The sequence below is a fragment of the Humulus lupulus genome, chromosome 6 (genome assembly GCF_963169125.1).
Source record: "Humulus lupulus chromosome 6, drHumLupu1.1, whole genome shotgun sequence".
Taxonomy (NCBI): Eukaryota; Viridiplantae; Streptophyta; class Magnoliopsida; order Rosales; family Cannabaceae; genus Humulus; species Humulus lupulus.
The window spans coordinates 64,983,102-65,009,598 of NC_084798.1; the positions used below are offsets into that span (position 1 = coordinate 64,983,102).

General features: G+C 35.7%; 1 protein-coding gene across 4 annotated transcripts; it reads left to right on the forward strand.

Annotated features, from left to right (window-relative positions):
* Positions 1–6,035: 6,035 nt before the first annotated feature.
* Positions 6,036–23,138, forward strand: LOC133782229 (protein OSB2, chloroplastic-like). Of its 4 annotated transcripts, none has more exons than XM_062221466.1 (10): positions 6,044–6,733; positions 7,736–7,874; positions 8,482–8,608; positions 15,247–15,350; positions 15,453–15,600; positions 15,934–16,037; positions 16,124–16,271; positions 22,336–22,400; positions 22,538–22,699; positions 22,813–23,138. In XM_062221466.1, exons 1-10 carry the CDS (start codon positions 6,303–6,305, stop codon positions 22,828–22,830), a joined length of 1,446 nt encoding a protein of 481 aa, XP_062077450.1. In that variant the 5' UTR covers positions 6,044–6,302; the 3' UTR covers positions 22,831–23,138. The 4 variants fall into 4 exon arrangements, with proteins under 4 accessions (XP_062077451.1, XP_062077450.1, XP_062077452.1 ...); XM_062221468.1 differs by having other exon boundaries at positions 6,493–6,733; positions 7,747–7,874; XM_062221469.1 differs by lacking the exon at positions 6,044–6,733 and adding an exon at positions 7,409–7,427 and having other exon boundaries at positions 7,747–7,874.
* The last annotated feature ends 3,359 nt before the right edge of the window (positions 23,139–26,497 follow it).

Consider the following 26,497-nt stretch of genomic DNA (forward strand, 5'->3'; position numbering starts at 1 on the left):
TCCTTAAACAAATTAAGTGTACTAAATCCCTTAAAACCTGGAGTAATAAGCATTTTCATCTATTTAAATTTAGGATCTCCTAGATCCAGAATTCCATTGCCAAGTTGAATGCCGAAACCCCTCTTCATGATGATGATATTGTTCAGCTTAAATCTCTACACTCTCAAGTAGATGCCTTACTCTACAAGGAGCAGCTCTATTGAAAACAACATTGTAGGGTGAATTGGTTACATGCTGGAGATAAAAACACAACTTTTTTTTTCCATAGAATTACTTCTAGTAGGAATAAATCTAACATCATTCACAAACTAATGCTTGAGGATGACTCTTATGTCTCATCCTTTTCTCAAATTAGAAAGGTTGTAACTAACTTTTAATCTTCTTTGTTTACTTCTCAAGGTGTCTCGTAGGAGGATGTTTCTTTTGTCCTTTCAGGGATCACAAGAAGGATTACTCAAGCTCAATCTGACTCTTTGGAAGAGGTTCGTCTTGCTTTATTTCAGCTTTCAGGTGATAAGGCCCCAAGTAGTGATGGTTTTACTGCTTATTTTTATCAGAAAAACTGGCATGTCCTAGGACCGGATTTAGTTAAGGTTGTCTTAGCTTTCTTGAATAATGGTGAGGATATTTCTAGCATAAATTCCACCTTGCTAGTTTTGATTCCTAAAAAACAGAACACTGTCCAACTTAAAGATTTTAAACCCATTAGCTTGTGTTTCACTTTGTATAAAATTATCTCTAGAATGCTAGTGAACCGTCTTAAGCTTGTCCTACTATTCTTAATTTCTGATTCCCAAAGTGCTTTTTTGTCTGATAGACTCATTTTTTTAAAACATTTTGATTGCAAAATAATTAACCCATGTTATTAATCATCATAAAACTGGTTATGTTGGCTGGGCTGCTTTGAAACTAGATATGACCAAAGCTTTTGACAAGGTAGAGTGGTCCTTTTTAGAGTCTATTATGTTGAGGTTCAACTTCCCTTATCTTTTTGTTTCTTTAATTATGCATTGTTTGTCTTTTATCTCTATTAGCTTTGTCATCAATGGTCAAGTTTCAGGTTGCATTCATCCTAATAGAGGTATTAGGGAGGGGGCCTCACTTTCTCCCTACCTTTTTCTCTTGTGTTCAGAGGGTCTGTCTTCAGTCATTAGGATTAAAGAATAAGGAAATATTTTTCATGAAATCTGTATTTGTAGAAATGCTCCTGCTATTTGTCACTTACTTTTTGCTAATGATAGTCTCATTTTCTCTATTGTTGACTCCCAGTCCATTTTGGCCATTAATGATGCACTTCAGACTTACCATTGAGCCACGAGTTAACTTGTTAATTTCTCAAAACCTTCTATCCTTTTCACCCCTAACACCCCTCAATCTAAATTTCTCTTCCTCTTACAAACCCTAGGCCTAGACAACAAACCTTTTATCACCAAATACCTAGGTCTTCCCCAGTGCTTTGGTAGATACAAAAAAGAGGTCTTTAGTTTTATTTTGGATAATGATTCTTCCTCTCTCAACTCTTGGAACAAGAAATCTTTCTCTTGAGCTAGTAAAGAGGTCATTTTAAAATCAGTCATTCAAGTCATCCCCTTCTATGCAATGTCCTATTTTAGGCTCCTTGTTAGCCTATGTTGCAAAATTGAGTCTCTTATGGCTAAGTTTCGGTGAGGTTGAGTGGGTAACGAGTCTAAGATTCATTGGAAAGAATGGTCATTTCTGTGTTCTTTAAAAAAAAAAAAAATTGGTGGTATGGGGTTCCACTCTTTAATCTCCTTTAATTAAGCCATTCTTGCTAAGCAAGCTTGCCATATTCTCAAAAATCCCCACTCCCTTATTCAAAAACTTCTTTGTGCTAGGAACTTCTCTAGTTCTGGTTTCCTCCAAGCCAAAGAAGGGTCATTCCCCTTCATTCTCTTGGCAAAGTAACTTGTGGGGTAGAAATTTACTCAACTGAGGTTTGATTTGGAAAATTGGAAATAACAACTTAGTTCAGGTCCTTAATGACTATTGGATTCCTAATACTAGGCTTCTTCATTATGAAACTCAGTTGACTTCCCCTCTACCTTGGTTTCTTATTTCATCACAGATTCTGAGATTTTGGATACTCAAAAGTTGAATGGCTATTTCCCTCCTGAAATGGTTCCAGCAATACTCTCCATCTAGCTTCTCCCCTCTCATAAACCGGATTGCCTTGTTTGGAGCCTAACTACCTCAGGTTTATTCACTGTTAAATCTGCCTATCACTTAGCCCTTTCAGCTGAAGCTCCCGTTTCATTTTCTTCAAACCTTCCCTTGTTAGACAATGGTGGTCAACTCTTTGGCGCCTAAAAATCCCTCCTAAGGTTAAGCATTTCACCTGGAGAACATATAACCACTCCTTGCCATCAACCTCTAAACTTTTTAGGAAGAATATCATTCCCTCTCATGCATGCTCCTCTCGTGCTTGCTCTTATGAAACAATTTCACATGCCCTTCTAGTATGTTCCAGAGCTCAAAAGATTTGGAAAAACTTATTGTAATGACCCAAATTTCCTAATAAGGCTTAGGATCTTTATTAGGAGGTCGGGATGGCCATAATTGATTTATTATGCCATTAAATGATTATATGCATTATTATGTGAGTTATATTATTATATGATGATAAATGCATGCATATGGGTCCCCTTTTCATTATAGGGGTATTTTGGTAATTTGGCCCGTTGAGAGCATATTTGTATATTTTCATGCATGTTGGTGATTTATGATGAGGCCACATTATAATGTGAATTTGTTCGAGCTATTCGGCATGAGACGATCTTTGAATGCAAGTTAGCAGTTTGGTCATAATGAGGTTATTTACCGGGCTCGGGGTGAGTCTCGGGGTAATATGATGATTAGTTCATTACCGGGAATTAAAGGGTAATGAGATATGATTTATTAGTATTTGAGAATATTGGGAATAACGAGAATTGGAGGACGTTAATTATAATTAACGGGATAGTCGGGAAAGGACAATTTTGCCCTTGGGGGCTGTTAAGGAAATTAGATTGACCTAGGGGCATTTTGGTCTTTTGACCATGGGTTATATTTAAAAACCAAAAAGCTGTAGAAGATTAAGGCAAAAACAAGGGCTCTTCACTCACTCACTCGATCATCTCTCTCCCTCTCTTTTCTTTGAATTTCTTTGGTGGAAAAGCTAGGATTTGAGAAGTTTAAGCTAGGGAATTGCTTTGGGGATTGATAGGAAGCCCTTGAGTTCTTGAGGTAATGATACTCTAAGCTTTGATCCTAAGTTTCCTCTATTTTTGTTCAGCTTTTACAAAGTTTATAGTTTGATGCTAGTTGTGGGAAATCAATGAGGTTTTTGAGAAAGTTTGCTTGGGTATTAATGAGGTTGAGGTATAGATGAAGTTTTGGGATTAAACTATAGGTTTAGATGATGTTTGGGTTGATTTTGAAGCTTGGTATTCAGAGGAAATCGCAGGGGAGAAAGATCAGAATTTTTCTGGTCTGTTAGTGGCGCCCCAGCGCTACGCAGATGAGAGCAAGGGTGCTCTCCGACTTGGGGCAGTGCCCCAACGCTACCTAGCAGCGCCCCAGCACTAGGTCATTTTCAACAAGGCCCATTTTTAGGGTTTGGGAGGACTTTGGGGGCTCGGTTATGGTTCCACTACCCCATTTGGATGGTTTGGAAGTCCCGAGAGCTCGGGAGTGGTCCTGGGAGCGGGGTTTTAGATCATGAACCTTTTATCATTTATTTTATTAATGAGATTTCATATTTGGTTATGACTAGGTGACCGCTAAGGGACCAAAGGATTGATCGTTCTCAAAGGGCCGTTCTTTTATTATTTCGCGCTTGAACCAGAGATAAGAAAACTGCACCTAGTATGTGACATGCATGGTTATTAATGAGGCATGTTGAGTGCTCTATATGTGGACATTGATTGCATATTAAATGCTTAGCAGTCTTGCTTATCTGTGAATGGAATTGACTTATTAGTCAGAATCGGCAATGGTGTCAGTATTGACTATGAATTTGTGACTTATTAGTTAAGTTCGACAGTAGTACTAAGCACTGGTCGTATGGAATTGACCTATGAGTCAAGAACGGTATTAGTGTGTTTAACGCAAGCCGAAAATATTAGATCTAATCGACATAAGCATTGTCATCATAAGCATGAAATGTTTGATCGACCTTAAGTTCGATGAAAATAAAAGCGTTTGTCTAGTCTAAAGGCTAGTTACTTAGAGCCAGAGTCAAAAGGCTAAGGTGACCGACATGTCACATGGCTTAGGGAGCGGATCCCCAGAGATGGACTTATTATCTATCTATTTAAGGAACAAAACCCTAGAGATGGACTTATTAGTCATCTATACAGGGAACATATCCTTAGAGGTTGACTTATTAGTCACCTACACAGTTTGTGACTCCATAGTCACTCATGTGATTAGGGTGCAGAGCCCAAGTTCGTGACTCCATAGTCACTCATCTGATTAGGGTGCAGAGCCCAAGTTCGTGACTCCATAGTCACTCATCTGATTAGGGTGCAGAGCCCAAGTTCGTGACTCCATAGTCACTCATCTGATTAGGATGCAGAGCCCAAGTATGTGACCCATTAGTCACCTATTTTAAGATGGACACATTAGCCATCTATTCTCAATATGACTTGATAGTCATCTATACAAAGGGCAAGGCCCATAAGCCATCTATACAAAGGGCATGGCCCATGAGTCATTATTTGGACTTGCATGCATGCATGGGTATGATTATTACTGCTAGGCATGCCTATTATGATTTAGTAACAAATTATTACTGTTCATGAGCATATTGAGTTTTCTTGCTGGGTTTCGGCTCACGTGTGCTATGTGGCACAGGTAAAGGCAAAAGAAAGCTGGATCATCCTTGAGTTGGAGAACTTAGGTGACGATGTGTACATATGCAGCTGCTCGACCACCACGACCGATGGTTTAAAGAGGAACTAAGGTTAAATCCTATTTTGCCGCTTAGGTCGGCTGGTTGTAAATATTTTATTGTAGTTAACCTTTAAATTATATTTTTGGGATTCCAATGTTTACAGTAAACGTTTTAGTGAAACGTTGTATCTTTGACCAAATTTTTTAACCCTAATCGTTAATCATACTTAGTTACATGTTTATGACCAAATGACTCGATTAACGAGTTTAGCACTGTTTAAAATGCACATCGTAATGGTCCCTGGGTAGTAGGGCGTTACACTCACCCTTTGCATATTTATTTTTTAAGCACAAGCACTTAGATGTCAAGGAATTCATTAAGTGTGCATTTGATAATTTGTCTACTAACTTGTTTGAAAATTTGCTCTTTGTTATTTGTGCCATTTGGAATAATAGAAATGTTGTTTTGTTCAAGAAACCATCCATTAATCCCAAGCAGGTTGCAGATTGCAGATTGGTCTCCTTTCCTTCAGGATTAAAAAGATGCTCAGAATAGTCGGATCTTTCACCAAGTTCCACCTGTGAAAGCTTCAAGGGCTAATGTCTCTTGGAAACCGCCACCAGAAGGAGGATTTAAACTAAATGTTGATGCTGCTATAGATTATGACAAGAGTAAAATTGGTCTTGGGGCTGTGGTTCGAGATCATCAAAGATCCATGGTGGCTGACCTCATGATTCCTATGCTAGGCAGCTTTAACTCTTCAGTTATGGAAGCTCAAGCCTTATATCGTGGCCTCCTTTGGTGTAATTACATTCAGCTTCCTATCTCCCACATAGAATCTGACATTCTTGTTGTAGTTAATAAAATTAAATCTTCTTGGTCAGATTTATCTCAATTGTATAATCTAATTCATGATATTAGAATTTCAATATCTTCCTTTCCTAGGGTTAACCATTCCTATGTTCCTAGGCTCATCACTTAGCTAGGAAAGCTTTACGGGTAGCCAATGAATTGATTTGGAATGGCTCCAATCCTTACCATCCTCTTATTTGTAACACTGTACTCTCATGATTATTAATTGAAATTTACATTTTTTTTTTGCAGCAAATGCTTTTTAAATATTGGTAGTTTGTGAAAACGGATTTTAATTTTTTTTAGGTAAAATAAAAAACCCCACAAACAACGGCCGCAACCGAAATAAACCCGAAATGTAGAGCTCGAAAGTGTAAAATTCAAAAACAAAAAGTTGTATTTGAAAGAAAAGAGCTGTTTTCTCAACAATAGAACTCAGAGAGAGCAATTTATCGTGGTCAAAACCCAGAGAGGAGACCACCTTATTACGAAGCGCAGGGCTAAGCCAAGGTACTAACTGTGCTAGGGATTTAAGGAACTGGGTCTGGGTGGTACCATGAACTCTGTATTCCGGTACATCTCACAAAGGCCATGCCCTACAAAACGACTTGTCGTCTTGCACTCATACTTCGCCACCAAAGCCAAGGCCAAACCCAAAACCACTTATTCAAACCCTTCTACTACTGCCGCCACCCCCTCCATTCCTCCCAACCTTTCTCATTCGCCTTCTTGGAATACCATCTCGCCCTCCGGAGAACTAAAACAGGAAAAAACTTCTCCACCGGCGCCGGAGAGGCCGAGCGAGGTTCCGTTCCAGGTCAAGGTTTCCAACTCGGTGCACCTGATCGGTTACGTGCACGCACCGGTTCAGTTCGAAACTTCTTCCAATGGTTCCTTTTGGGCCGCCACGGTTATCACTCAGAACCCCACTTCTTCTTCTTCTTCTTCTTCTTCCGAAAACGAGTCTTCTGATGATCTTCCTTTATGGTACTTCTAAACTCGTCATTAATCTTACTTCTTACTTTCACTAGTGTTTTATTTTTTTTTATTTTGTTAATATTATTCCCTTAGTATTATTATTTGAAATTCTTTCAATTGTGTGGATAGACACTGCATGTCGGTTGGGGTCGTTTCATTTTCTTATTTATTTTATTTACAAAAAATGAAAAGAAAATAACTTGGAGCTTGTTTTGGATAACCCAAATGAGTCTGTTAAACATTTTAAAATAATTTTGGTCAATTTTCATGTTCTCTGAGGCTTCTAATTTCTTGTATGGAAAGATCACATTTAGTTTTTCATTTGGTTTTTAGTTTTCACTCATAATTCTAGATTTGGCAAGCTGGAGATCTTGATTTATTATTGAAATGGGTCGAGTTACATACTAGAATTTGATTTGATCATATCCTGGAGAAAATGAAGGTCTTGACTGATTCGATTCTCTCAATCATGTTAGCAATAAACCAAGAAGAAGAATCAAAACAACTTGTTTACTATTGTCAAACCCAAAGTCCATTTCAGCTCCCCAAAAATTAATGAAGTACAATTCTGAGAGATTTTCTATACTAAATCAGCTTCATCCAACAAGTAAACCTCTTTTTAAAAAAGTAATTTCAGAATTTAAATAGGAGATGATTAAAGATTTACTCTGCACAACATAAGCCGAAGGGGACAAATGGATGTGTAAGTTTGTCCTTTCTTGAACCTCTTTAATTGTTTGAACTCTTTAGGTTCTCTACTGATTGCAAATTATTATCATATCAGAGGTCGTTTTCTATGGACTCTATCGTTTGATAAATTTGATTTATGAAATAAATAGACAAATGACAAACTGGCACAAACATGAATGAGTTTCAAGAACTTTTGATTTTGTTATGTGACGGTTGCGCATCGTTAACATATTTGTTTTAGTAGAAGGGAGTGCAGGGACTACATTCATGGTACTCTCTGTGTATCCAAACTTTTCTAAATAAAGTTCCTTGTCATGTTAGGGTCCCAACAGTATTTGAGGGTGACCTGGCTCACATTGCTGCTTTCCATTTGAAAGTAAATGATCGGGTCTATATAGCTGGAAAACTCAGTGCAAGTCTGCCTCACTTGAGTTATAACCAGTTTCAAGCCAGTGTTCAGGTATGAGTCATGACTAGTTAAACCCTGAAAGTTGTTCTTTCAATTAAGGCTTTTGAGAAAATGTGGCATATGATGCTATGGAAATCTATTATCATATTTTTTTATTAAACGGGATTAGGAGAACTCAGGGTATTGATCAAGCAAGTGTTATGGTGTGATTATTTGAAGCATAATCTTTTCTGTGTTGGTGTTTATTAAAATGTGGCTTCACGAGAAGCTTTGGAGATATAGCATCAGTTTGAGTTGCCAAATGGAAAAACCCATGGAAGAGTGGAAAGTAGGTCTGGGCTAGTTGTAGAAGTATTATTAGTTTAGTCTTGCAAATTCTTGAAAAAAAAATCTAGTTTTTTTAAAATTAATATCATAGTTATCTAAATTGATTTTATGGTTACCTTCAAGAGCTTGGTATCCTGAATTGAACTTGGAGTTACATTTGGGAATATACTCCTTAAATGCAAGGTTGATATGAAGGATGGATTTTCTTTAGTGTTCTTGTGAATACATGTGTGAAAAGTTGTTTGATTGAAAATTGTATATCAAATATATGTCAACATGTGTGAAAAGTTGTTTGATTGAAAATTGTATATCAAATATATGTCAACATTAGGTTATCGTGCATGATCTCAACTTTGTTGAGGAAACTGTTCAAACGAAGAAAAGCTCCATGATTTGTGTACCAGAGAAAGGGACCTCGTTCATCGAAGAAATAGAAAAAGGGACCTTAAATGATTATGGTAAATTCTCTTTTTGGTTTATATCTCAGTGTTTTGTTCTGTCAATTTGCACTGCGTGAACATTTTCATGGATTCTGGTGTTAAGCTTTCTCTCACCATATGCTTCCATATGAAATTTGTTGACTCTAGATAAATGTTTTTGCTTTCATCATTCTGAATTGTGGATGTGATTCTATTTATGTGGAGGCTCAAAGTATTCATACAAAATTGCCCCAAGAAACTTTTGAAGCTTGGTAAATATGAGATGAGACATACCCAGGGGATGATCTATCCTTTGCTGATTCTATTATTATTTGTTTGTATATCAATGTTGCTCTTTTGTTAACAAATTCTTCCCATGACTATGGTATTGCAGTTTTGATTTTTATTGTATATCTGTCAAGGAATGACAGTGCATAAAATGTTTGATTTACTAAACTAGCACTCCTTTATGAACTGACTTGTTATTTACTTGATGCATCGAGCCTAGTGTTTGGTTACTTGCTCTTTTCATTTTGGAAATTTGTTGACAGCTAGCAAATAAAGTCAGAGATATAATTGATGAGCTGTAGCTTTATTAGTTCCTGATTTGTGGGATTTTTATTCTTTATTATTTATTGTAAATAATGTATAATTCCTATATATAGGATATGATGTATACTGATCAAAATAACAAGAAATAAAAATAAATATTTCTCCTACTCTCTCTTAGTTTCATTCTGTATGGTATCAGAGCCGTAAGACTTCTCTTCCTTCTTCTCCTCTCCGGCGTACTGGTCTTCATCTTCTCCGACAACGATGGCTGACAAGAACCCATTGACGGACGACTTGACCCTTCCTACTGGAGACTCCTCTTCTGCGGCTAACTTCGGCTCTACTCAGTCTCTCCAGAACTCAGGCACTACTTCTCACCATCCATTCGATGGTTCCCTTGGATCCCTCTACAACCATGATAATGGCTCTCTACACATCACAACTCACAAACTTGAAGGCAAGAACTACTTACAGTGGGCACAGTCTGTCAAAATCGTGAGTTGTGGGCGGGGTAAATTTGGATATATCACCAGAGATCTCCCTGCTTCTCCAACCACCGACCCCAATCATAAGGGCTGAAAACTCAATTGTTTTAGCATGGCTAATTAATTCTATGGATCCAAAAATCAGTCGTAGCTACTTGTTTTTTAAAACGGCTAAGGAAGTTTGGGATGCTGCATGTGGTCTGTACTCTGACCTCGGTAATGCCTCACAAATCTTTGAGATTCATACAAAACTTAAAGAAATCAAGCAAGGTACTCAATCTATCACTCAAGATTTTTCAAACTTACAAGATTTGTGGCAGGAAATCGACCTCTATCTCGAGACCACACCTTTATGTACTAACTGCAGTGTGAAATAAAGACAACAACTTGAGAAGGAACGAGTGTTTGAATTTCTCACTAGGTTAAACAGTAACCTGGATGAAGTACGTGGGCGTTTGGTCAGTCGCTGACCATTCCCTGACACTAAGGAAGCTTTCTCAGAAGTTCGTCGTGAAGAAGCACATCGCCGTGTTATGCTTACTGATGCTGAGTTTTAAAATTCCCAAACAACTGAAAGTTCTGCCTTGGTCGCAAACTAATACAATCATCCATTCGAAACCAAGTCAAATCCAGATCCACGACCAAATCAAAAGGGTGAAAGGCCATGGTGTGACCACTGTCAGCGACATGGACACTCTCGCTCTACTTGTTGGGAGATTCATGGGAAACCAGCCAACTGGACTCCTCCTCGTCAAAATGATCGAAAGGCATACCAAAATCAGAGTATGGGCAACTCCGACGCACCACCTGTACCATCAAGTAATCCTCCACCATCATTCAGTAAGGAAATATTGAACAACTGTTTAGACTTCTAAGGACCCTGCTTCTATATCTGAATCTAAGAAGGCAACATGCTCTATGGCACATTAGGGTAATTCTTACTCAGCTTTGAAAATTTCTTCTACACCTTGGATTATTAATTCTGGTGCTTCAGATCATATGGCAGGTTTACATTATTTATTTGAATCCTATCTTCCCTGTTCTAGTAAGCCTAGTGTCAAAGTTGCTAATGGAATTTTATCTACTATTGCTGGTATTGGTACTATTCGACTTGTCAAAAAATCTGATTCTTAAGTCTGTCCTCTATGTGCCCTCTTTTCTTTATCATGCAATCTCATCTCTGTTAGCAAATTTACTGATGATAATCACTATATTGCTAAATTTATGTCAAATTCGTACCAAATTCAAGAGCTATCATCGGGGAGGATGATTGGCAGTGTTGAACTTCATGATGGGCTTTATTTTCTTCAATCTCTACTTCAAATAAAGCACTAGCCGAGTACATTTGGCTTGTTTTCTATCTCTAATAATTCTAGTCATATAATGTTATGACACTACAGACTTGGGCATCCAAGTTTTTCTTATTTAAAGTATTTGTTTCCTACTTTATTTATCAATAAAAATTCCGGCTTGTTTCATTGTGATATGTGTAACTTGCAAAACATACAAGAAGCTCATTTCCTCAAAAAACGTATACACCCTCGAGTCCATTTTCTCTAATTCATAGTGATATTTGGGGATCTTTCAAAATCACTACCTCTCAAGGTAAACGATAGTTTGTCACCTTTATTGATGATCACGCACGAATCACTTAGGTTTACCTACTTCAACATAAATCTGACACATCAAAATTTTCAAAATATTCACCAAATAGTTCAAACTCAATTTAAAACATCTATTCGTGTCCTAAGAACAGATAATGGCACAGAATACTTTAATACCAATTTAGTCCTTGTTAGAAATGGTATTATCCATCAATGTTCTTGTGTTGATACACCCCAACAGAATGGGGTTGCCGAGCGAAAAAATCGCCACCTTTTAGAGGTATCTAGAGCACTCATGTTCACCATGAATGTTCCTAAATATCTTTGGGGAGATGCCATTCTCACTGCTACCTATCTTATTATTCGTCTCCCTAGTCGACCACTACAGTTTAAAACTCCTTATTCCATTCTTCAAAGTATCTATTCTCACATTTCCACAAATACTATTCCAGTAAAAACATTTGGCTGCACTACCTTTGTCCATATTCACGCCCAGGGTCCTAGCAAGCTTGATCCTAGGGCTATCAAAACTGTTTTTCTGGGGTATTCTCCAACTCAAAAGGGTTATAACTGTTATTGTCCAATCACTAAAAAATTTTATGTTTCTAGTGATGTCACTTTCTTTGAAAAAACTCCATATTTCTCCTCCACTTCACTTCAGGGGGAGAACAATGGTCATCAAGAGCAAGAAGCTTAGTGGTCATGGGGGTTAGAGTTACCCATAACTCAACCTACTATTATTTCATCACTCCAAAATAATCCTCCTATAAGTCCTCCTTCTACTCATACTCTTGATCATATTGTCGAAGAAGAAACAAGTCATCCACAAATTCAACAACTAGAATTGTGTGTGTACTCAAGGAGAAAGAAAAGTAATCCTATCATGAATCTACAACACAACCAAGAACCCGAATTGATGATAGAACCGACACCTTCAATTGAGTCAAGTAATCATCAATTTGATACTAGTTCTGACCTAGATGTTCCAATAGCTTTAAGGAAAGGAACTAGAACCTGCACTCAACATCCTATTTCCAAGTTCATATCTTATTCGAAACTATCATCTTCATTTAATGCTTTTACTTCTAGCCTGTCAAATGTTTTTATTCCTAGACATATTGAAGAAGCTCTTACAATTCCCGAGTGGAAAGCAGCTGTTCTAGAAGAAATGAAAGCACTCAAACAGAATAACACTTGGAATTTAGTGGAGTTACCTCATGATAAAAGTGTGGTAGTGATAGAACAATTTTAGAGAATAGAATTTTTCTACCAACACAGTAACACCAAGAATGAAATCCCTCACAGAAAACCTCTTTATTAATGGTGAGAAAAGAAATACAGTCTAGCTTTCGAGATGCTAGTATCTCCAATTACAACTTTTTGAGAGGGCTGCTCTCTCCTAAGTCTAGATCTCTCTATCACAAGCTGCCTTCTAAATGAGACCCCTGCCTTATTTATAGGCTTTGGTCCTTTTACAATAAAACAATCTAATGCCAGCTAGGAAAAAGAAAGACCCAATACAACAATTACAACTCAGCCCTAAAACAGCCAATTAGATTAACTAGTAAAACAGAATAAAACTAAATAAAACAGGGTACAATTAACACCATAATAGCCTAATTATTTCGGGGCCTCCTAGTGTAGACGGCCTGGATTGGAGGCTTATCAGGTAGGGTACAATTGGGTGTTCACAGTCAAGTACAATGCCAATGGCTCTATTGAAATGTACAAAACACGGTTGGTAGCGAAAGGATTCACACAGACTCATGGAATTGACTACAATGAGACATTTGCTCCTGTTGCCAAGCTCAATACTATTAGGGTCCTCTCTCTTGTATCAAATCTAGATTAGGAGTTACACCAGCTAGATGTGAAAAATGCTTTCCTAAACGGTGAACTCGAAGAAGAGGTTTTTACGAGTCAACCGCCAGGATTTGAAGAAATTCATAATGAGACAGTCGTCTGCAAACTTCACAAGTCATTGTATGGTCTAAAACAATCCCCTTGAGCTTAGTTCGATTGGTTCCCTAAGGCAGTCAAAAATCTTGGGTACACATGAGGTCAAACCAATCATACACTATTCATTAAACATTCAAAGGAAGGAAAGTCCACTATCCTTATGGTGTATGTCGATGATATTATTATCATTGGAAGTAATACTGGAGAAATAAGACGGGTGAAAGAAATGATGGAAAAGGAGTTTCAAGTCAAAGATCTTGGAGCTTTGAAGTATTTTTTAGGGATGGAAATTGCTAGAAGCAAAAAAAAATTTCTGTATCTCAACGAAAATATACTCTTGATCTCCTAGAAGAAACTGGGATGCTTGGTTGCAAGCCGAGTAAGACTCCCATTGAACTTGGAGACAAGAAAAAAAATGTTCAAGGAGACCCTGTGGATAAAGGAAGATACCAAGAACTAGTTGGGAAGCTCATCTATCTATCGTACATTAGACCGGACATAGCCTTCGCTGTAAGTCTAGTAAGTCAGTACATGCACAATCCCTGTCTAGGTCATCTCAACATAGTGTATAGAATATTGAGATACCTAAAACAAACCCCAGGAAAAGGACTATTCTTGATTGGAAGTAATATTGAAGAAATAAGACGGGTGAAAGAAATGATGGCAAAGGAGTTTCAAGTCACAGATCTCGGAGCTTTGAAGTATTTTTAAGGGATGGAAATTGCTAGAAGCAAAAAAGACATTTTTGTATTTCAACGAAAATATACTCTTGATCTCCTAGAAGAAACTGGGATGCTTGGTTGCAAGCCGAGTGAAACTCCCATTGAACTTGGAGACAAGAAAAAATGCTTCAAGGAGACCTTGTGGATAAAGGAAGATACCAACAACTAGTTGGGAAGCTCATCTATCTATCTCACACTAGACCGAACATAGCTTTTGCCGTAAGTCTAGTAAGTCAGTACATGCACAATCCCTGTCAAGGTCATCTCAACAGAGTGTATAAAATATTGAGATACCTAAAACAAACCCTAGGAAAAGGACTATTCTTCAAGAAGAAAAATGAAAGAAAGGTTGTAGCTTTTACAAATGCTAACTGGGCAGGATCAATTGATGATAGGAAATCCACATCAGGTTATTGTACCTTATTATGGGGAAATCTAGTTACTTGGAGAAGTAAAAAACAAAATGTTGTTGCAAGAAGCAGTGCAGAAGCAGAGTTTAGAGCTATGGCCCATGGGGTATGTGAAGTTATATGGCTAAAACGGCTGCTTGAAGAACTAAAGATAGAGTATGAAGCACCTATACAACTATTATGCGACAACAAGTCCACTATCAGTATAGCACATAATCCTGTACATCATGATAGAACCAAACACGTAGAAGTGGATCGCCACTTTATCAAAGAAAAAATTGATGGAGGGATAATCAACATTCATTATGTATCTTCTAATCAACCGTTAGGAGATATTCTGACTAAGGGACTATCTGAACAGGTGTTCTACTTTCTCACAAACAAGCTTGGACTTATTAATATCTACAGTCAAGCTTGGACTTATTAATAGAGTATGAAGCACCTATACAACTATTATGCGACAACAAGTCCACTATCAGTATAGCACATAATCCTGTACATCATGATAGAACCAAACACGTAGAAGTGGATCGCCACTTTATCAAAGAAAAAATTGATGGAGGGATAATCAACATTCATTATGTATCTTCTAATCAACCGTTAGGAGATATTCTGACTAAGGGACTATCTGAACAGGTGTTCTACTTTCTCACAAACAAGCTTGGACTTATTAATATCTACAGTCAAGCTTGAGGGGGAGTGTTGACAGCTAGCAAATAAAGTCAGAGATATGATTGATGAGCTGTAGCTTTATTAGTTCCTGATTTATGGGATTTTTATTCTTTATTATTTATTGTAAATATTCTGTATAATTCCTATATATAGGATACGATGTATACTGATAAAAATAACAAGAAATATTTCTCCTACTCTCTCTTCATTTCATTCTGTAAAATTCATATTATTGCTAACTGGAACTCTGATTTTTTTTTTTTCATATTTCAGATAATGTGAAAAAAAAATTGGACTCATTTCTTGGCCCCTGGTCAGACCTTATTGATAATCCAAAAGAGTGGTGGGACTGTCGTGATAAAAAGCTCAATGGATTGGTGATGAGTGCTTGATTTGGAACCTTTTACTTTTTTTTTATGTAGATTCACTGTCTAACTTGTTGCATTAGTTGATTTTCTGAGTTGTTATTTTGTTTGCAGGTGAGTCGAAAATATCCTGATTTCAAACGGAAGGATGATAAAAAAGCACTCTGGCTTGACAGAGCACCAAAAGAGGTTTTAAAGAAAATCTCAGCACTGGAGTTTGACGTTTCATCTCAAAATTCAAATGAAGTAAAGCAGTTTGGAGGTGAGACTACACAAGTTTTCTATTGAGTTTATCATGTTACTTTGCCTTTCAGTCTTCGCCAAGTTTTTTTGTTTTGATGGGATTTTTGCCAAGTACTTGGCATACTCTAATTACATATTTTAACTTACTGAGATATTTGCAAAATTTACTTGTCTTGATGCTCGATTCCTAGAGAGTTTAACCAAACTGAGACCTGATCTATGTCAGAATTTGGAGAGCCATATGCAGTGAGCATAGTACGATTGGTGGTTTTGGACTAAATACTATTTTAAAGAGTTTTTAAGTAATCAATGGTATGCTCTACCACAAAGTGGGTACTAACTTTTTGTTTAGATAGTGTGAAGAAAGATGTGGATTCTGCAATAAATTCATGGAATAACCTTGTTGATAATCCAAAACAATGGTGGGATTACCGCAATTGCAAGCACAATGGACTGGTGGGTTTGCTTCCTTTTGATTAATTTTTCGTTTTACCTTATCATATAATTGTTTAATTTTTTATTTATTTCAAAATTTTATCTAGGTGAATCCAAAATACCCTGATTTCAAGCATAAGGATGGCAGCCAATCACTTTGGCTTAGTAGTGCTCCACTATGGCTTTCATCAAAGCTTAAAAGTCTAGAGTTTGATGTTCCAATTCCAAAATCAAAAGAAGTAAATGGGAATAAAGGTGAGTTTGTGCACTATTCTCATAGTCTTTGTGACGAAGGACCAAGAGAGAGAAAAAAACAAGAGAAGTAGAGGTAGGAAATAATTTTGTTAGTCATTAATACGAAAACTCATTAACTCTAAACAAGCCCTATTTATTGATAAACACTGCTACACAATTAGGAAATCAGAAACCTGATCTAGGATAAACATGGCAATTGAAATTAATGGAACCTAATTTAGAATAATAGTTCAGCTCAGGTAGGGATTTGATAGGAACCGACACTTTCAGTCAAAGTAGCAGCAAGAAGATAGAACACAACTCAATAGAACAGAAGGAAATAGGGAGTAATACTTTCTGTTTAAGATAATAGGGAAGCAATACAAACATTGGTGGTACCCAAGAGACGAACTTTTCTCCTCTCTCAAACTAAATTCACAATCACAATCACATACCCCACCCCACAAAAAAAAAAACATTGCCCTATTTTAGGCAATCTTTTGCACTCCCCTATACTTTAATTTAATATAAGATATAATTAATTTTTTCTAGAAAATCTCACATTTCACATTGTATCTAGAACAACTATAACACTCCTTTAAATCTCTTGCGCCTGGTATAGGTAGTCTGCGTGGGGGGCTAATGTTACGCGCCCTCTGAAGATGAATGTTGTCCTCAAGGTTGAAATGAGGAAATTGATCGTGAATCACCTCAAAATGCTCCCAGAGTCCTCGTACGCCGGGAGATCTTTCCACCAAATTAGAACCCCAATACATGTATATCTGGGATAGGAACCAACCCAATACTTCCACTCATAGTACTAACAAGAAGATAAAACACAACTCTATAGAATAGTAGGAAATAGGGAGTAGTACTTTTACTTACAGGTAGCCGATAAGGGAGAGAATAAAAAGCACCAGTAGTATTCGATAAATCACTCTCTCTCCCAAACTGAATTCTTCACACGTTTCCCCACACCATTCCCCCATTTAAATAAACCTTAATGCTTTTTTAGGCAATCATTTATACTCCCCTGTACTCTGATTTAATAGTAGAGAGTGAAATCAAGGAGTTCTTCAAAATCTTCTTTTGTTTCAAATCTCAAGTTTATTGCTTCTTACTAGGTCTTCTTCGTATATAGCGACCAAGTTCCTTTTATTCTATGATAGTCCTTGCAGCAGCTCCCTCGAAACCAGTTGATGGTTGAACCATTATAGGGTATGATTAATTGTTTCTAGAAAATTTCTCACATTTCCTATTGTTTCTAGAACAAATATCACTCCCGCAATTCTCTTGTGTATAGGTAATTTGAATGGGAGCCTAAAAGGATTTAAGTTAAGGGTAGGTAGATTGTGGTGAGGCCATAATAGTTTGCAATGTGCCACTTTCTTGGTTGAGGCTTAGGAACGAAGAAAAAGAGTTTTGTGTTTTCATTTATTATATAATAATGCATCTCACTCTGAAATTCATGTGCTTGCTTTCTTGAAACAGCCAAATATATTTACTTCAATCACGGTGCTTTTTTAGTATTGTTGTTGAAATACTTTGTCAATCCAAGGCTTTCACATTTAAACTCGACAATGCATGCTAATCAATTTGATTAATCCTTTTAATGAATGATGGAAAGAGATTTTCACATATCAAAATTATAAGTAATTTGGCAAGCTCATTTATGGTATAGTTATTTATCCATCATGTGTCTTGAACTGTTGGTAGTCAACGACAGTTTTACATAAAACGATGGTGATTTTGTATTTAAGGTTGTGAATGCTCAAGAAGGCAAAGGCTATGTGGGTCGACTCAAAAAAAGTTAGCATACATTTACAGGAGTCTTTTCACTGTTCTCTAGTTGTGTTACAAAAGTTGCAACATTTTGGCATACATAAGTCTGTTTTCTACAATGCAACAACCTCCATTTATGGAGCTTAAACTAATATCCCGTAATCCATAGGATATTTACCTATTTTGCTACAACTGTAATAAATTCAATTTGAAATACAAAATGGAAAACTAGATATTTAGAATAATATCTTACGTTCCCCAAACTTATACATAGTTGACCAATTAACCTTCATTGCTCTTTTTGTCAATTTCTTTATAACACATAATTAAGAATTGATTAAGCAATTAATTCTGTTTCGATGGCCTCTCTTTAAAGATCCTGTGAGCTTGTTCGAAGAGAGGTTTTGCTTGTGGTCGCACCATATTGAACACTCTTCTCAGAAGTTTCTGTGCCTTGAAGTTTGTTGAAGCTCTGCTCTTCGTGCTTACTATTCCTTTACTATGAGTAGGGGTCTTTCTCATTTTGGTCGAACTTCGCCCCTTTGTTCTTGCTTGCAGAACTAAATAGAATACACTTTGTTGTTTTGCATGAGCTTAAAACAAGCACAACACAAACAGTAGAATAAAATGCAACTAGCTTTCGTCAAACTAATTATTGTAGTAAGGATTTGCAATAGAACAATCCATACCCTTTCTAGCTTCAGAATTCTTTGGCCTCTAATTATAAACAAGATAATTAACCAAGCAGCACGATCATATTTGAAAGCTGCATTAACTCCCTATCATTTAAATTTCTAAAGATTTTAAAGTCTCGAGAAGAGCTATCTCTATAATATTCTTTCATTGGTGAATAGATGAAATACTAGTATTAAGAGCATTTTACAATCTATATCAAATAGGAAACCTATCAGCTAACCATGAGTCTCCCATCAGAATATTCTCCCAAAATCCGATATTAGAGACAGATGTGGATTTCATCATTACAAGAAATAAACTTATAAAGGCTCATGACAGTGGTTCCAAAAGCTTTTTTCACAACTGAGCTATTTTATTGAAGGTCATTCTTACATTTCATAACCCTAATAGAATATTTATTCAAAGGTAATCTCTGCAACCACTTCATAATTAGTGACTTCTTGTGAGACAAGATATTACCTTACCTAATCCCACCTGTACTTAGGTTTGCACAATGTCCCCTGCATGGCCAAGTGGTCTTCTCTTGACTCATCCCATCCTTTCCACAAAATTTCTCATTTTTCTCCAATTAATCTACTACTCCTCTAGGGTTTTGAAAAATTGACATAGCTTGTAGAACATATTGCATTAAGGTTAATTTCCTACCTCTTTGAGATGTAGATCTTCTTCCACTAGATCTCAAAAATCTGCACATAGCACGTTACACCTAAAGAAAAAATCAGGAACTTAATGGGCCACTTGCCCACCCTACAACCCACATTGAAGGCTAAGGTAGTGAGATATTTGCCATCCAAGTTTGATGCTAATAGACACCTATAGATGGGATAAAGTGGGATAAATAATAGAATATAGATAATAGAAGGTTATGTGGGCAATTGTGGTGGTAGGTATTGAATGAGATGGAATAGAGTAGCATATATAAGAGAGTAGAAAGAATGAGAGGATCATGAGAATTATATTGTCATTAAAATATTGCTCTTGAGAGAGTTGAGGTCTCTCTAATACCTCATTGTTCTATGGGAGAGTTAAGGTCCCTTGAATACCTCATTGTTTTAGTGTGTTGTCATTTCGTTCAATTAAACATCCGTTCTCATATTTGCCTATTTTCCATTTCCTTTTTCAAATTTTCTAAGTTTTTGCCTATTGTCTTTGCTATTGATTTGAGGATCCCTACTTGTGATGGGGGAGAGTGAGATAACACCACCTGAAAATTTAGAATCTACACAAAAAATGGATTGACAGAGACTAAATAAAAATTGAGAAAGATTATGCAAATCCAAGTTGGTGAATGATCTTCTTCAACTTTGATGAACCTTCAAAACCCTTGGAGAACCACCACTTTGAGCAAATCCTTAGATCAATGCAAAACCACAAATCCAAGGCTTATACATGTTTCTTAACGCTGTCTTAATACTCAATTTCCTAGCCACCATTGATGCTTGGGACATTTTCTAGAAGGAAATGAGAATTGAGATTGAACAAGCCTTAAATTCACAAATTCAAGCACTTTCTTTATGAGTTCTTGGAAAAAACTTGATATTCTTAGTGCTAGAGAGTGAGAGAGATTGGAGAGAGTGATCAAGTCTCCAAAATTCTATTTTGACCCTTATATAGAGTAGGCATTGTCATTAGGTCTATCCAATAGAATTAGACTTGTAAAACACGTCATTTAGAGCAATTTATGTAATTTGTACGGACTCCAGTAGGAGACGCGCCGCCTGCATGCAAGCGATGCATTGCCTACAAGGCGATGCGTCGTCTACATGTAGGCGATGCATTGCCTGCTAGGGTTTTTGAAACCCTAAGCATGAGGCGAGCTACGCCACTTGGGTGGTGACGCATCGCCACCCTCTCTATTTTTGGACCCCTCCAAAGGTCCAAAAAAATGCTCCAAACACTACCAAGCTTTTTGGGACTCTTAGATACCTTCATGCATCACTTTGGATTGAAAAACACAATTTTAAAGTGCCTACAATTGAAATTCAAATTTCACATCTTCACAATGTGAAATTCAATTAGAGTTTATACCTTACTTGTATTTTAACACTTATTTTTTTGTATTTAACCAATCATAACAACTTGTGGTATATTAAGTAGTATTATAGTCCTACGGATGCTAGTGATTATATCCAAATTTCAAAGTTGTTTTTCACTGATAGAGCAATCGACGGAACGACACAAGGAAATGGAAGCTATCCTTGCAAGGTTTGACCGATTCTTGTTGCTTACAGGTTTCAAGTGTTAGCAAAGCAGTATCATGCTTTGGTAACGTTCTTCACCCTTAGCGAAGGTGACAATGCCTCCTTGTCAAACCCGTGTTGTGGGTTCATTTCAATGGTTGTCAACCTTGAATTCTCTTGCACAATCCGAGCCACTGGTAGAGGGCAAAATCATCATTGGACCAAAATTCGTAGTTCCACCCACATGCACAAAGGCCTAACTCGAGTTATCCCTTGTAACAAGTGAGCGCTTCATTGATCATTGGTGCATTCTACCAATAGAACACTTTCCCATTATATCGTCCAATCTCAAACTCTAAAAAGGCCACCTTTTTTCCTTTAATTTTTTATGCGCCATTCTACACAATCTGTCAGCCACTATAGTAAATAGAAAAGGTGAAAGTGGGTCCCCTTAATGCAAGCCTCTCGAGCCTTTAATTTACCTCATGGTTTCCCATTCACAATCACTAAATAAGACACTCAAGATAAACATTTGCCAATCCAAGATCTCCATCCCCAAATCCTTTTATTTATAGAATAAATTCAAGAAAAGACCACTCCACATTATCTTTAGCTTTTTCGAAGTCAAGTTTGAAGACCATGCCTTTTTTGTCTAATGCTTTGTACTTTTCAAAAGGATGAATCTAGAAGTCTAGAAGCTTATACGATGCTTATGTACTTTTGTTTGGGTTAATTTGGTAACTTGGGGAAATAAGATGTAAACTGTAGTTAGGAGCAATGTTCAGGTTGAATTTTGATCTTTAGAGAAATAGAGTTAGTGAGTTAATATGGTTAAAATTAAAGACAACAAGGCATATTATTAGTATATTTTATAACTTTGTACTCCATTAAAGTGGATTGACACTTTATCAAAGACAAAATTGATGGTGGGACAACCCATGTCTCATGTAACATTTTCCAAGCAAACTGTAGATCTCTGACTAAGAACAGCTTGGGAATACATTTGTTAGAAAGAAAGTAAACTTAGGATGTTTAATGTTTTATGACCTAGCTTGAGGTGGAGTGTTAAGATTTAAGATATCTCGGTTGTTTATTAACTGAGATATAAAACCGTCTCCAATACAAGTGTAAACGTAAAAATAACTAGAAATTCAATGTTTAAAAAATTGTTTTTAAGCCTTAAGCGTTTTATTTTTGTGAGGCGAGGTCTAAGGTTCAAGGTGCATCGAGGCATAGGCTTCAAAAAAGTGTAAGGTGTGAGGCGTGGCGTAAGCCTATTGGTACCATGGGTGGTGTTTATATAGCAGGTCGTTTAGACAGTATTTGTTCTTGATTTTTTAATTTCAATATTGGTTTTGTTATTGCCAAGTCTTGCAGACTGAAATACATACCGTGGTCCTTTGTTCTAATGTACTCTTATTATTTAGGTGATGAGATGTGGAAGGACTTGTTGGAAAACCCCAATAAGTGGTGGGATAATAGAGTGGACAAGGTAACTCCTAGACCTATAAATATACGTGTATATATAGACATATGCACATGAATGCATGTTTTAATTTCCTCATTTTATTCACATCATTTTTTGCTTGAAAAGAAGACGATCTCTTCTCTTGCTGCTTGTATTTGCAGAAAAGCGAAAGAGCTCCAGACTTCAAGCACAAAGAAACTGGTGAAGGCCTATGGCTCAGCTCTTCCCCAATTTGGGTGCAATCTAAGTTGCAGCCTCCTCAAACTAAAAGCACGCCAGATGTGGGCCATGTAGCAAATGGGACAAGGGGTACATTTGCAAATGTATGTTTCAGCGTCACTGAAAGATTGATTTAATGATGTTAGCTTATAGGCAATCGCAGTTGATCAAATTTGTCAGGAACCATCTTTACTTGAATTTGTTTTTTCTTTTACAGGCATATCTGGAGTCTTAAAGAGTTTACAAGTTTTGTCAAGTCCAGCATTGCGGTACACAGTGATGTGGTATATTTTTAAATCACTCATCTTTTTCTTCGTCTCTTTTTAAAGTGAGATTACATTATTTATATGGGTGGTTAAAAATAAGACTACATAGTGTAAATTTTTAGTGTAAGTTGTCTCTAGCTTGACTCCTGGATATTGGTTACTTTTAGCATGCGTTGGAGATGGTTTTTCATTGTATCTTTTGGCCGTCTTGCAGCGCAGTCAATTATATTTAGCAAATATTGTTTCGAGCAATTAATTTATAGCCTTTCTTAATTTATTTCTATGATATTTCGCTTTGTAATGACGTTGCTTACACAGTTGGTAAGAGAGTATTTTAACTATAGGAAATGCGTTTACCTAAATGGAGGATGCCTAACATACACGGTCCTATGATTATAAATGATTAATGTCATTATTTACTATTATTTACCCAAAAATTAATTCCCAAGGTCCAGTCTCTCTCTCTCCACGGGGAAGCTTGTTGCGTTGACTACCGTGACTCATTTTCGTACATGCGTTGCAATTCGAAAGGTCGTTCATTGACGAGCTCACGGTGGGAAGTTCGTTGTCAAATATTGCCGAATGCCATCGCATGCACCGTTCAAAGGCAATGGTTTTTCTAGTTAACTCTAGCCACCATGGGTCTCGGTGTTTTTTAGTGAGTTTGTGGGCATATTTGCAGTTTAAGAAGCTTTTTCTGGCTACATGATTGGTTGTTTGGACTCAAGATTGGTACTATTGTGACCTACCATAAATTTTTTGCCATCAATAGAGAAGATTATTGGAAAAGTTATAGTTTTAAAAGTAATTAATTGAAATATTAAGATAATCATTTTTTTCAAATAGACTTGGAGGTAACAAAAAATAAAGTCTTGTAAAAAAATCTAGAAGAAACACGATAAAAGGTTGCGTGTGGACATGACAAAAATCCCACCTTTTGTGGGATGTACACCAAATTTTCAAGTTTTTTCTAACAAAGTCACATATGGATTATTTTTAAATAAAGTATTTCATGTATTTTTCATTCAAAATAAGATATAGGAATTTTAGGAGTGAAGTGGTTTTTGTAAATAAAGTTTGTTTCAAGTATGCTATTGTAAAGATCCTATTATTTATTAGGAAGAGACGAGCTCTAAAGTGATTTATTTGATCATTTTCACACAATGGTACCCCACCTTTCCCCTTTTCCAGTGAACATTCATCAAAATCTTTGTTGAGATGGAAAAGAACTCCAATGTTGGTACCATTATTGGCGAGGCCGCCCATTTGAGTGCAAGGTCGATGCTGGAGCTTTTGCACAGCCAGCCATGTCAAATGAGGAGCACAAGTTTTGAGCCCAGATCTTCACGAGTATACCTAAAATAATTTTTTATTTTTATTTTGTAGCAATGAGCAATTTCATTCTAGAAAAATAATTGTACATGAACTATAAGGAAGAAACTTTCCTTTAGTCAATAGAAGTTCTTTCTCTTTTAATCATAGAAATTCTCTGCTTACGTAAAAAGTATGTACTATCAATTCATTAAAAAAATATGAATTAGGTGTTCATTGTTAAAAAAAAAAAAAAAAAAGAAGAAGAATTGAGGACACTTACAAATTGAACATCAAACTTAGAAAAGTATTCAACAAAAGAAAATAAAAAATATGTCAAGACCACAATTATTGAATTGTTTAGCGATATTAATAGTCCCTACCAAAGCAACCAATGAGAACTTAAGTGAATTATTCTTCAATATCATTTATTTGACTTGAGAAAAAAAATAACACATAATTTTAAAATAATAAAATAATAATGTGAAGATTTTTATAAAATTTTGAAATTAAGATATTTACATATGAGAATAATTGATTTTCCTGATAACTAAAAGATATATTATTGAAAATAATGAGTAAATAAAATAATTATTCACTCAAATATGAAGAACAATTATTTATTCAAACTTGTTAGTCATAATAGTTTAGATTTTTTTCAGCTACAATTCTCATTATTTACAATTTGTAACACTTAGGTCCCGAAAGTTGATTTTGTATCATTTAAGTTTCTAATTTTTTCAAAATACATAAATAAAATATAAAAAAAAATGGTATATCAATCTTAAAAAAATTGGACCACTTAATTTATGACAATACCAAATATGACTTGAAAAACAAATATTTTCATGACATTTTAAAAAATATTTAATGGTTTTATAAATTAAATTAATTTTCTATTTAAAAAAATTCTTACCTATAAATTTTTAATATTAATAACTAAACTATCACGAGATTATCAATATTTATAATCTACATATTTATTTTTTATTTTGTAATTATTTTCTATAATGCAACTTGTAACTAATCATATATATATATACACATAAATAACTTTATATACACTATTATTAAGTTTTACAAAAATGTATGAAATAAAAAAGCATAAACAGGATAAAAATTGATAATATCAAGATAATCGAGATAATATAATTATTAATATTAATTTTTAAAACAACAATATAGGTAAAAATACTTTTTTAATAAAACATTAGTTTAATTTATAAAAATATTAAATATTTTTAAAAATGCCATGAAAATAATTTTTTTCTCACGTCATATTTGTTATTGTCATAAATTAAATGTCCAAATATTTTAAGAATGATTCACCATTTATTTTGTATTTTTTTTTATATATTTTCAAAGAAAAAAGAAACAAAAATAGTATTTAGGGACCTAAATGATACGATTTGAAAATAGTTGGGGACCTAATTGATACAAAATCAATTTTTGGGACTAAAGTGTTACAAAGTGTAAAGAATAGGGACCGCAGCTGAAAAAAACTCTAACAGTTTTCTTAGAAAAGAAACTACTGAAGTTTAGGCACTACTAGGGCCAGTTTGGTACAGTTGTGCAGTGGAGAAAAACCGCTGTAGTTGTGTTGTGGAAAAAATCAATTGCAGCTGTGTTGTGTGTAAACATTGCTGAATGTTTGGTAAATTACAGATTTTAAATTGTTGTGAGTCGAAAAATTCGTATCAGGATGTCTTAATTATTTTATTTTATTAAAACAAATTCACATGTTTAAATTAAATATGTTTTTGGTAAGAGACTTATAAATCATAAATAACAATATTATATTATATAATATATATTGTTGTTGTTGACCACGATTTTGACCAACGACGAGTAGACGTCAAAACTACAATGAACATTCAAAAGAAAAATACGACAAAGATAATTTTATAGTAGTTCAACCCCAATTTATTGGTAATAGCCTAATCCACTTGGAGTTGTAAAATATATCCTACACTTAAGATTAGATGAACTTGAGCCAACTGAGTTTCTTAAGTGTAAGTAGGAAAATACATAGTTTCTCTCTCTAAACTCTCTTAGAAAATGGCCCAAGAATGCACCAAGTAACAGTTCCCAAAATCTCAAAACAAGAGAGTCTTCTCAGTCTAAAAAGATCAGATGAACTTGAATGATACCATGAGCCATTTATTTATAGGCTCATGGATCGTACATCAGATATTCCCTTTGACCAGGTCCTTTCTGTTATTCTCACAATATTTAATTAATAATAATATTTAAAATACAACAATATGCGATTCTTTGGGATAATATGAAAGATTCCCGCGCAGGTATGACCGATTCTAGCTGAAG

What these genes read in the sequence shown, in the direction of transcription:
- LOC133782229 (XM_062221466.1), top strand. Translation starts at nt 6,303, where the DNA reads ATGAACTCTGTATTCCGGTACATCTCACAAAGGCCATGCCCTACAAAA. An exon ending in ATTGCAAGCACAATGGACTG is followed by an intron (nt 16,038 to 16,123) that starts GTGGGTTTGCTT and finishes AATTTTATCTAG; the next exon opens with GTGAATCCAAAATACCCTGA. An exon ending in GGGATAATAGAGTGGACAAG is followed by an intron (nt 22,401 to 22,537) that starts GTAACTCCTAGA and finishes TTGTATTTGCAG; the next exon opens with AAAAGCGAAAGAGCTCCAGA.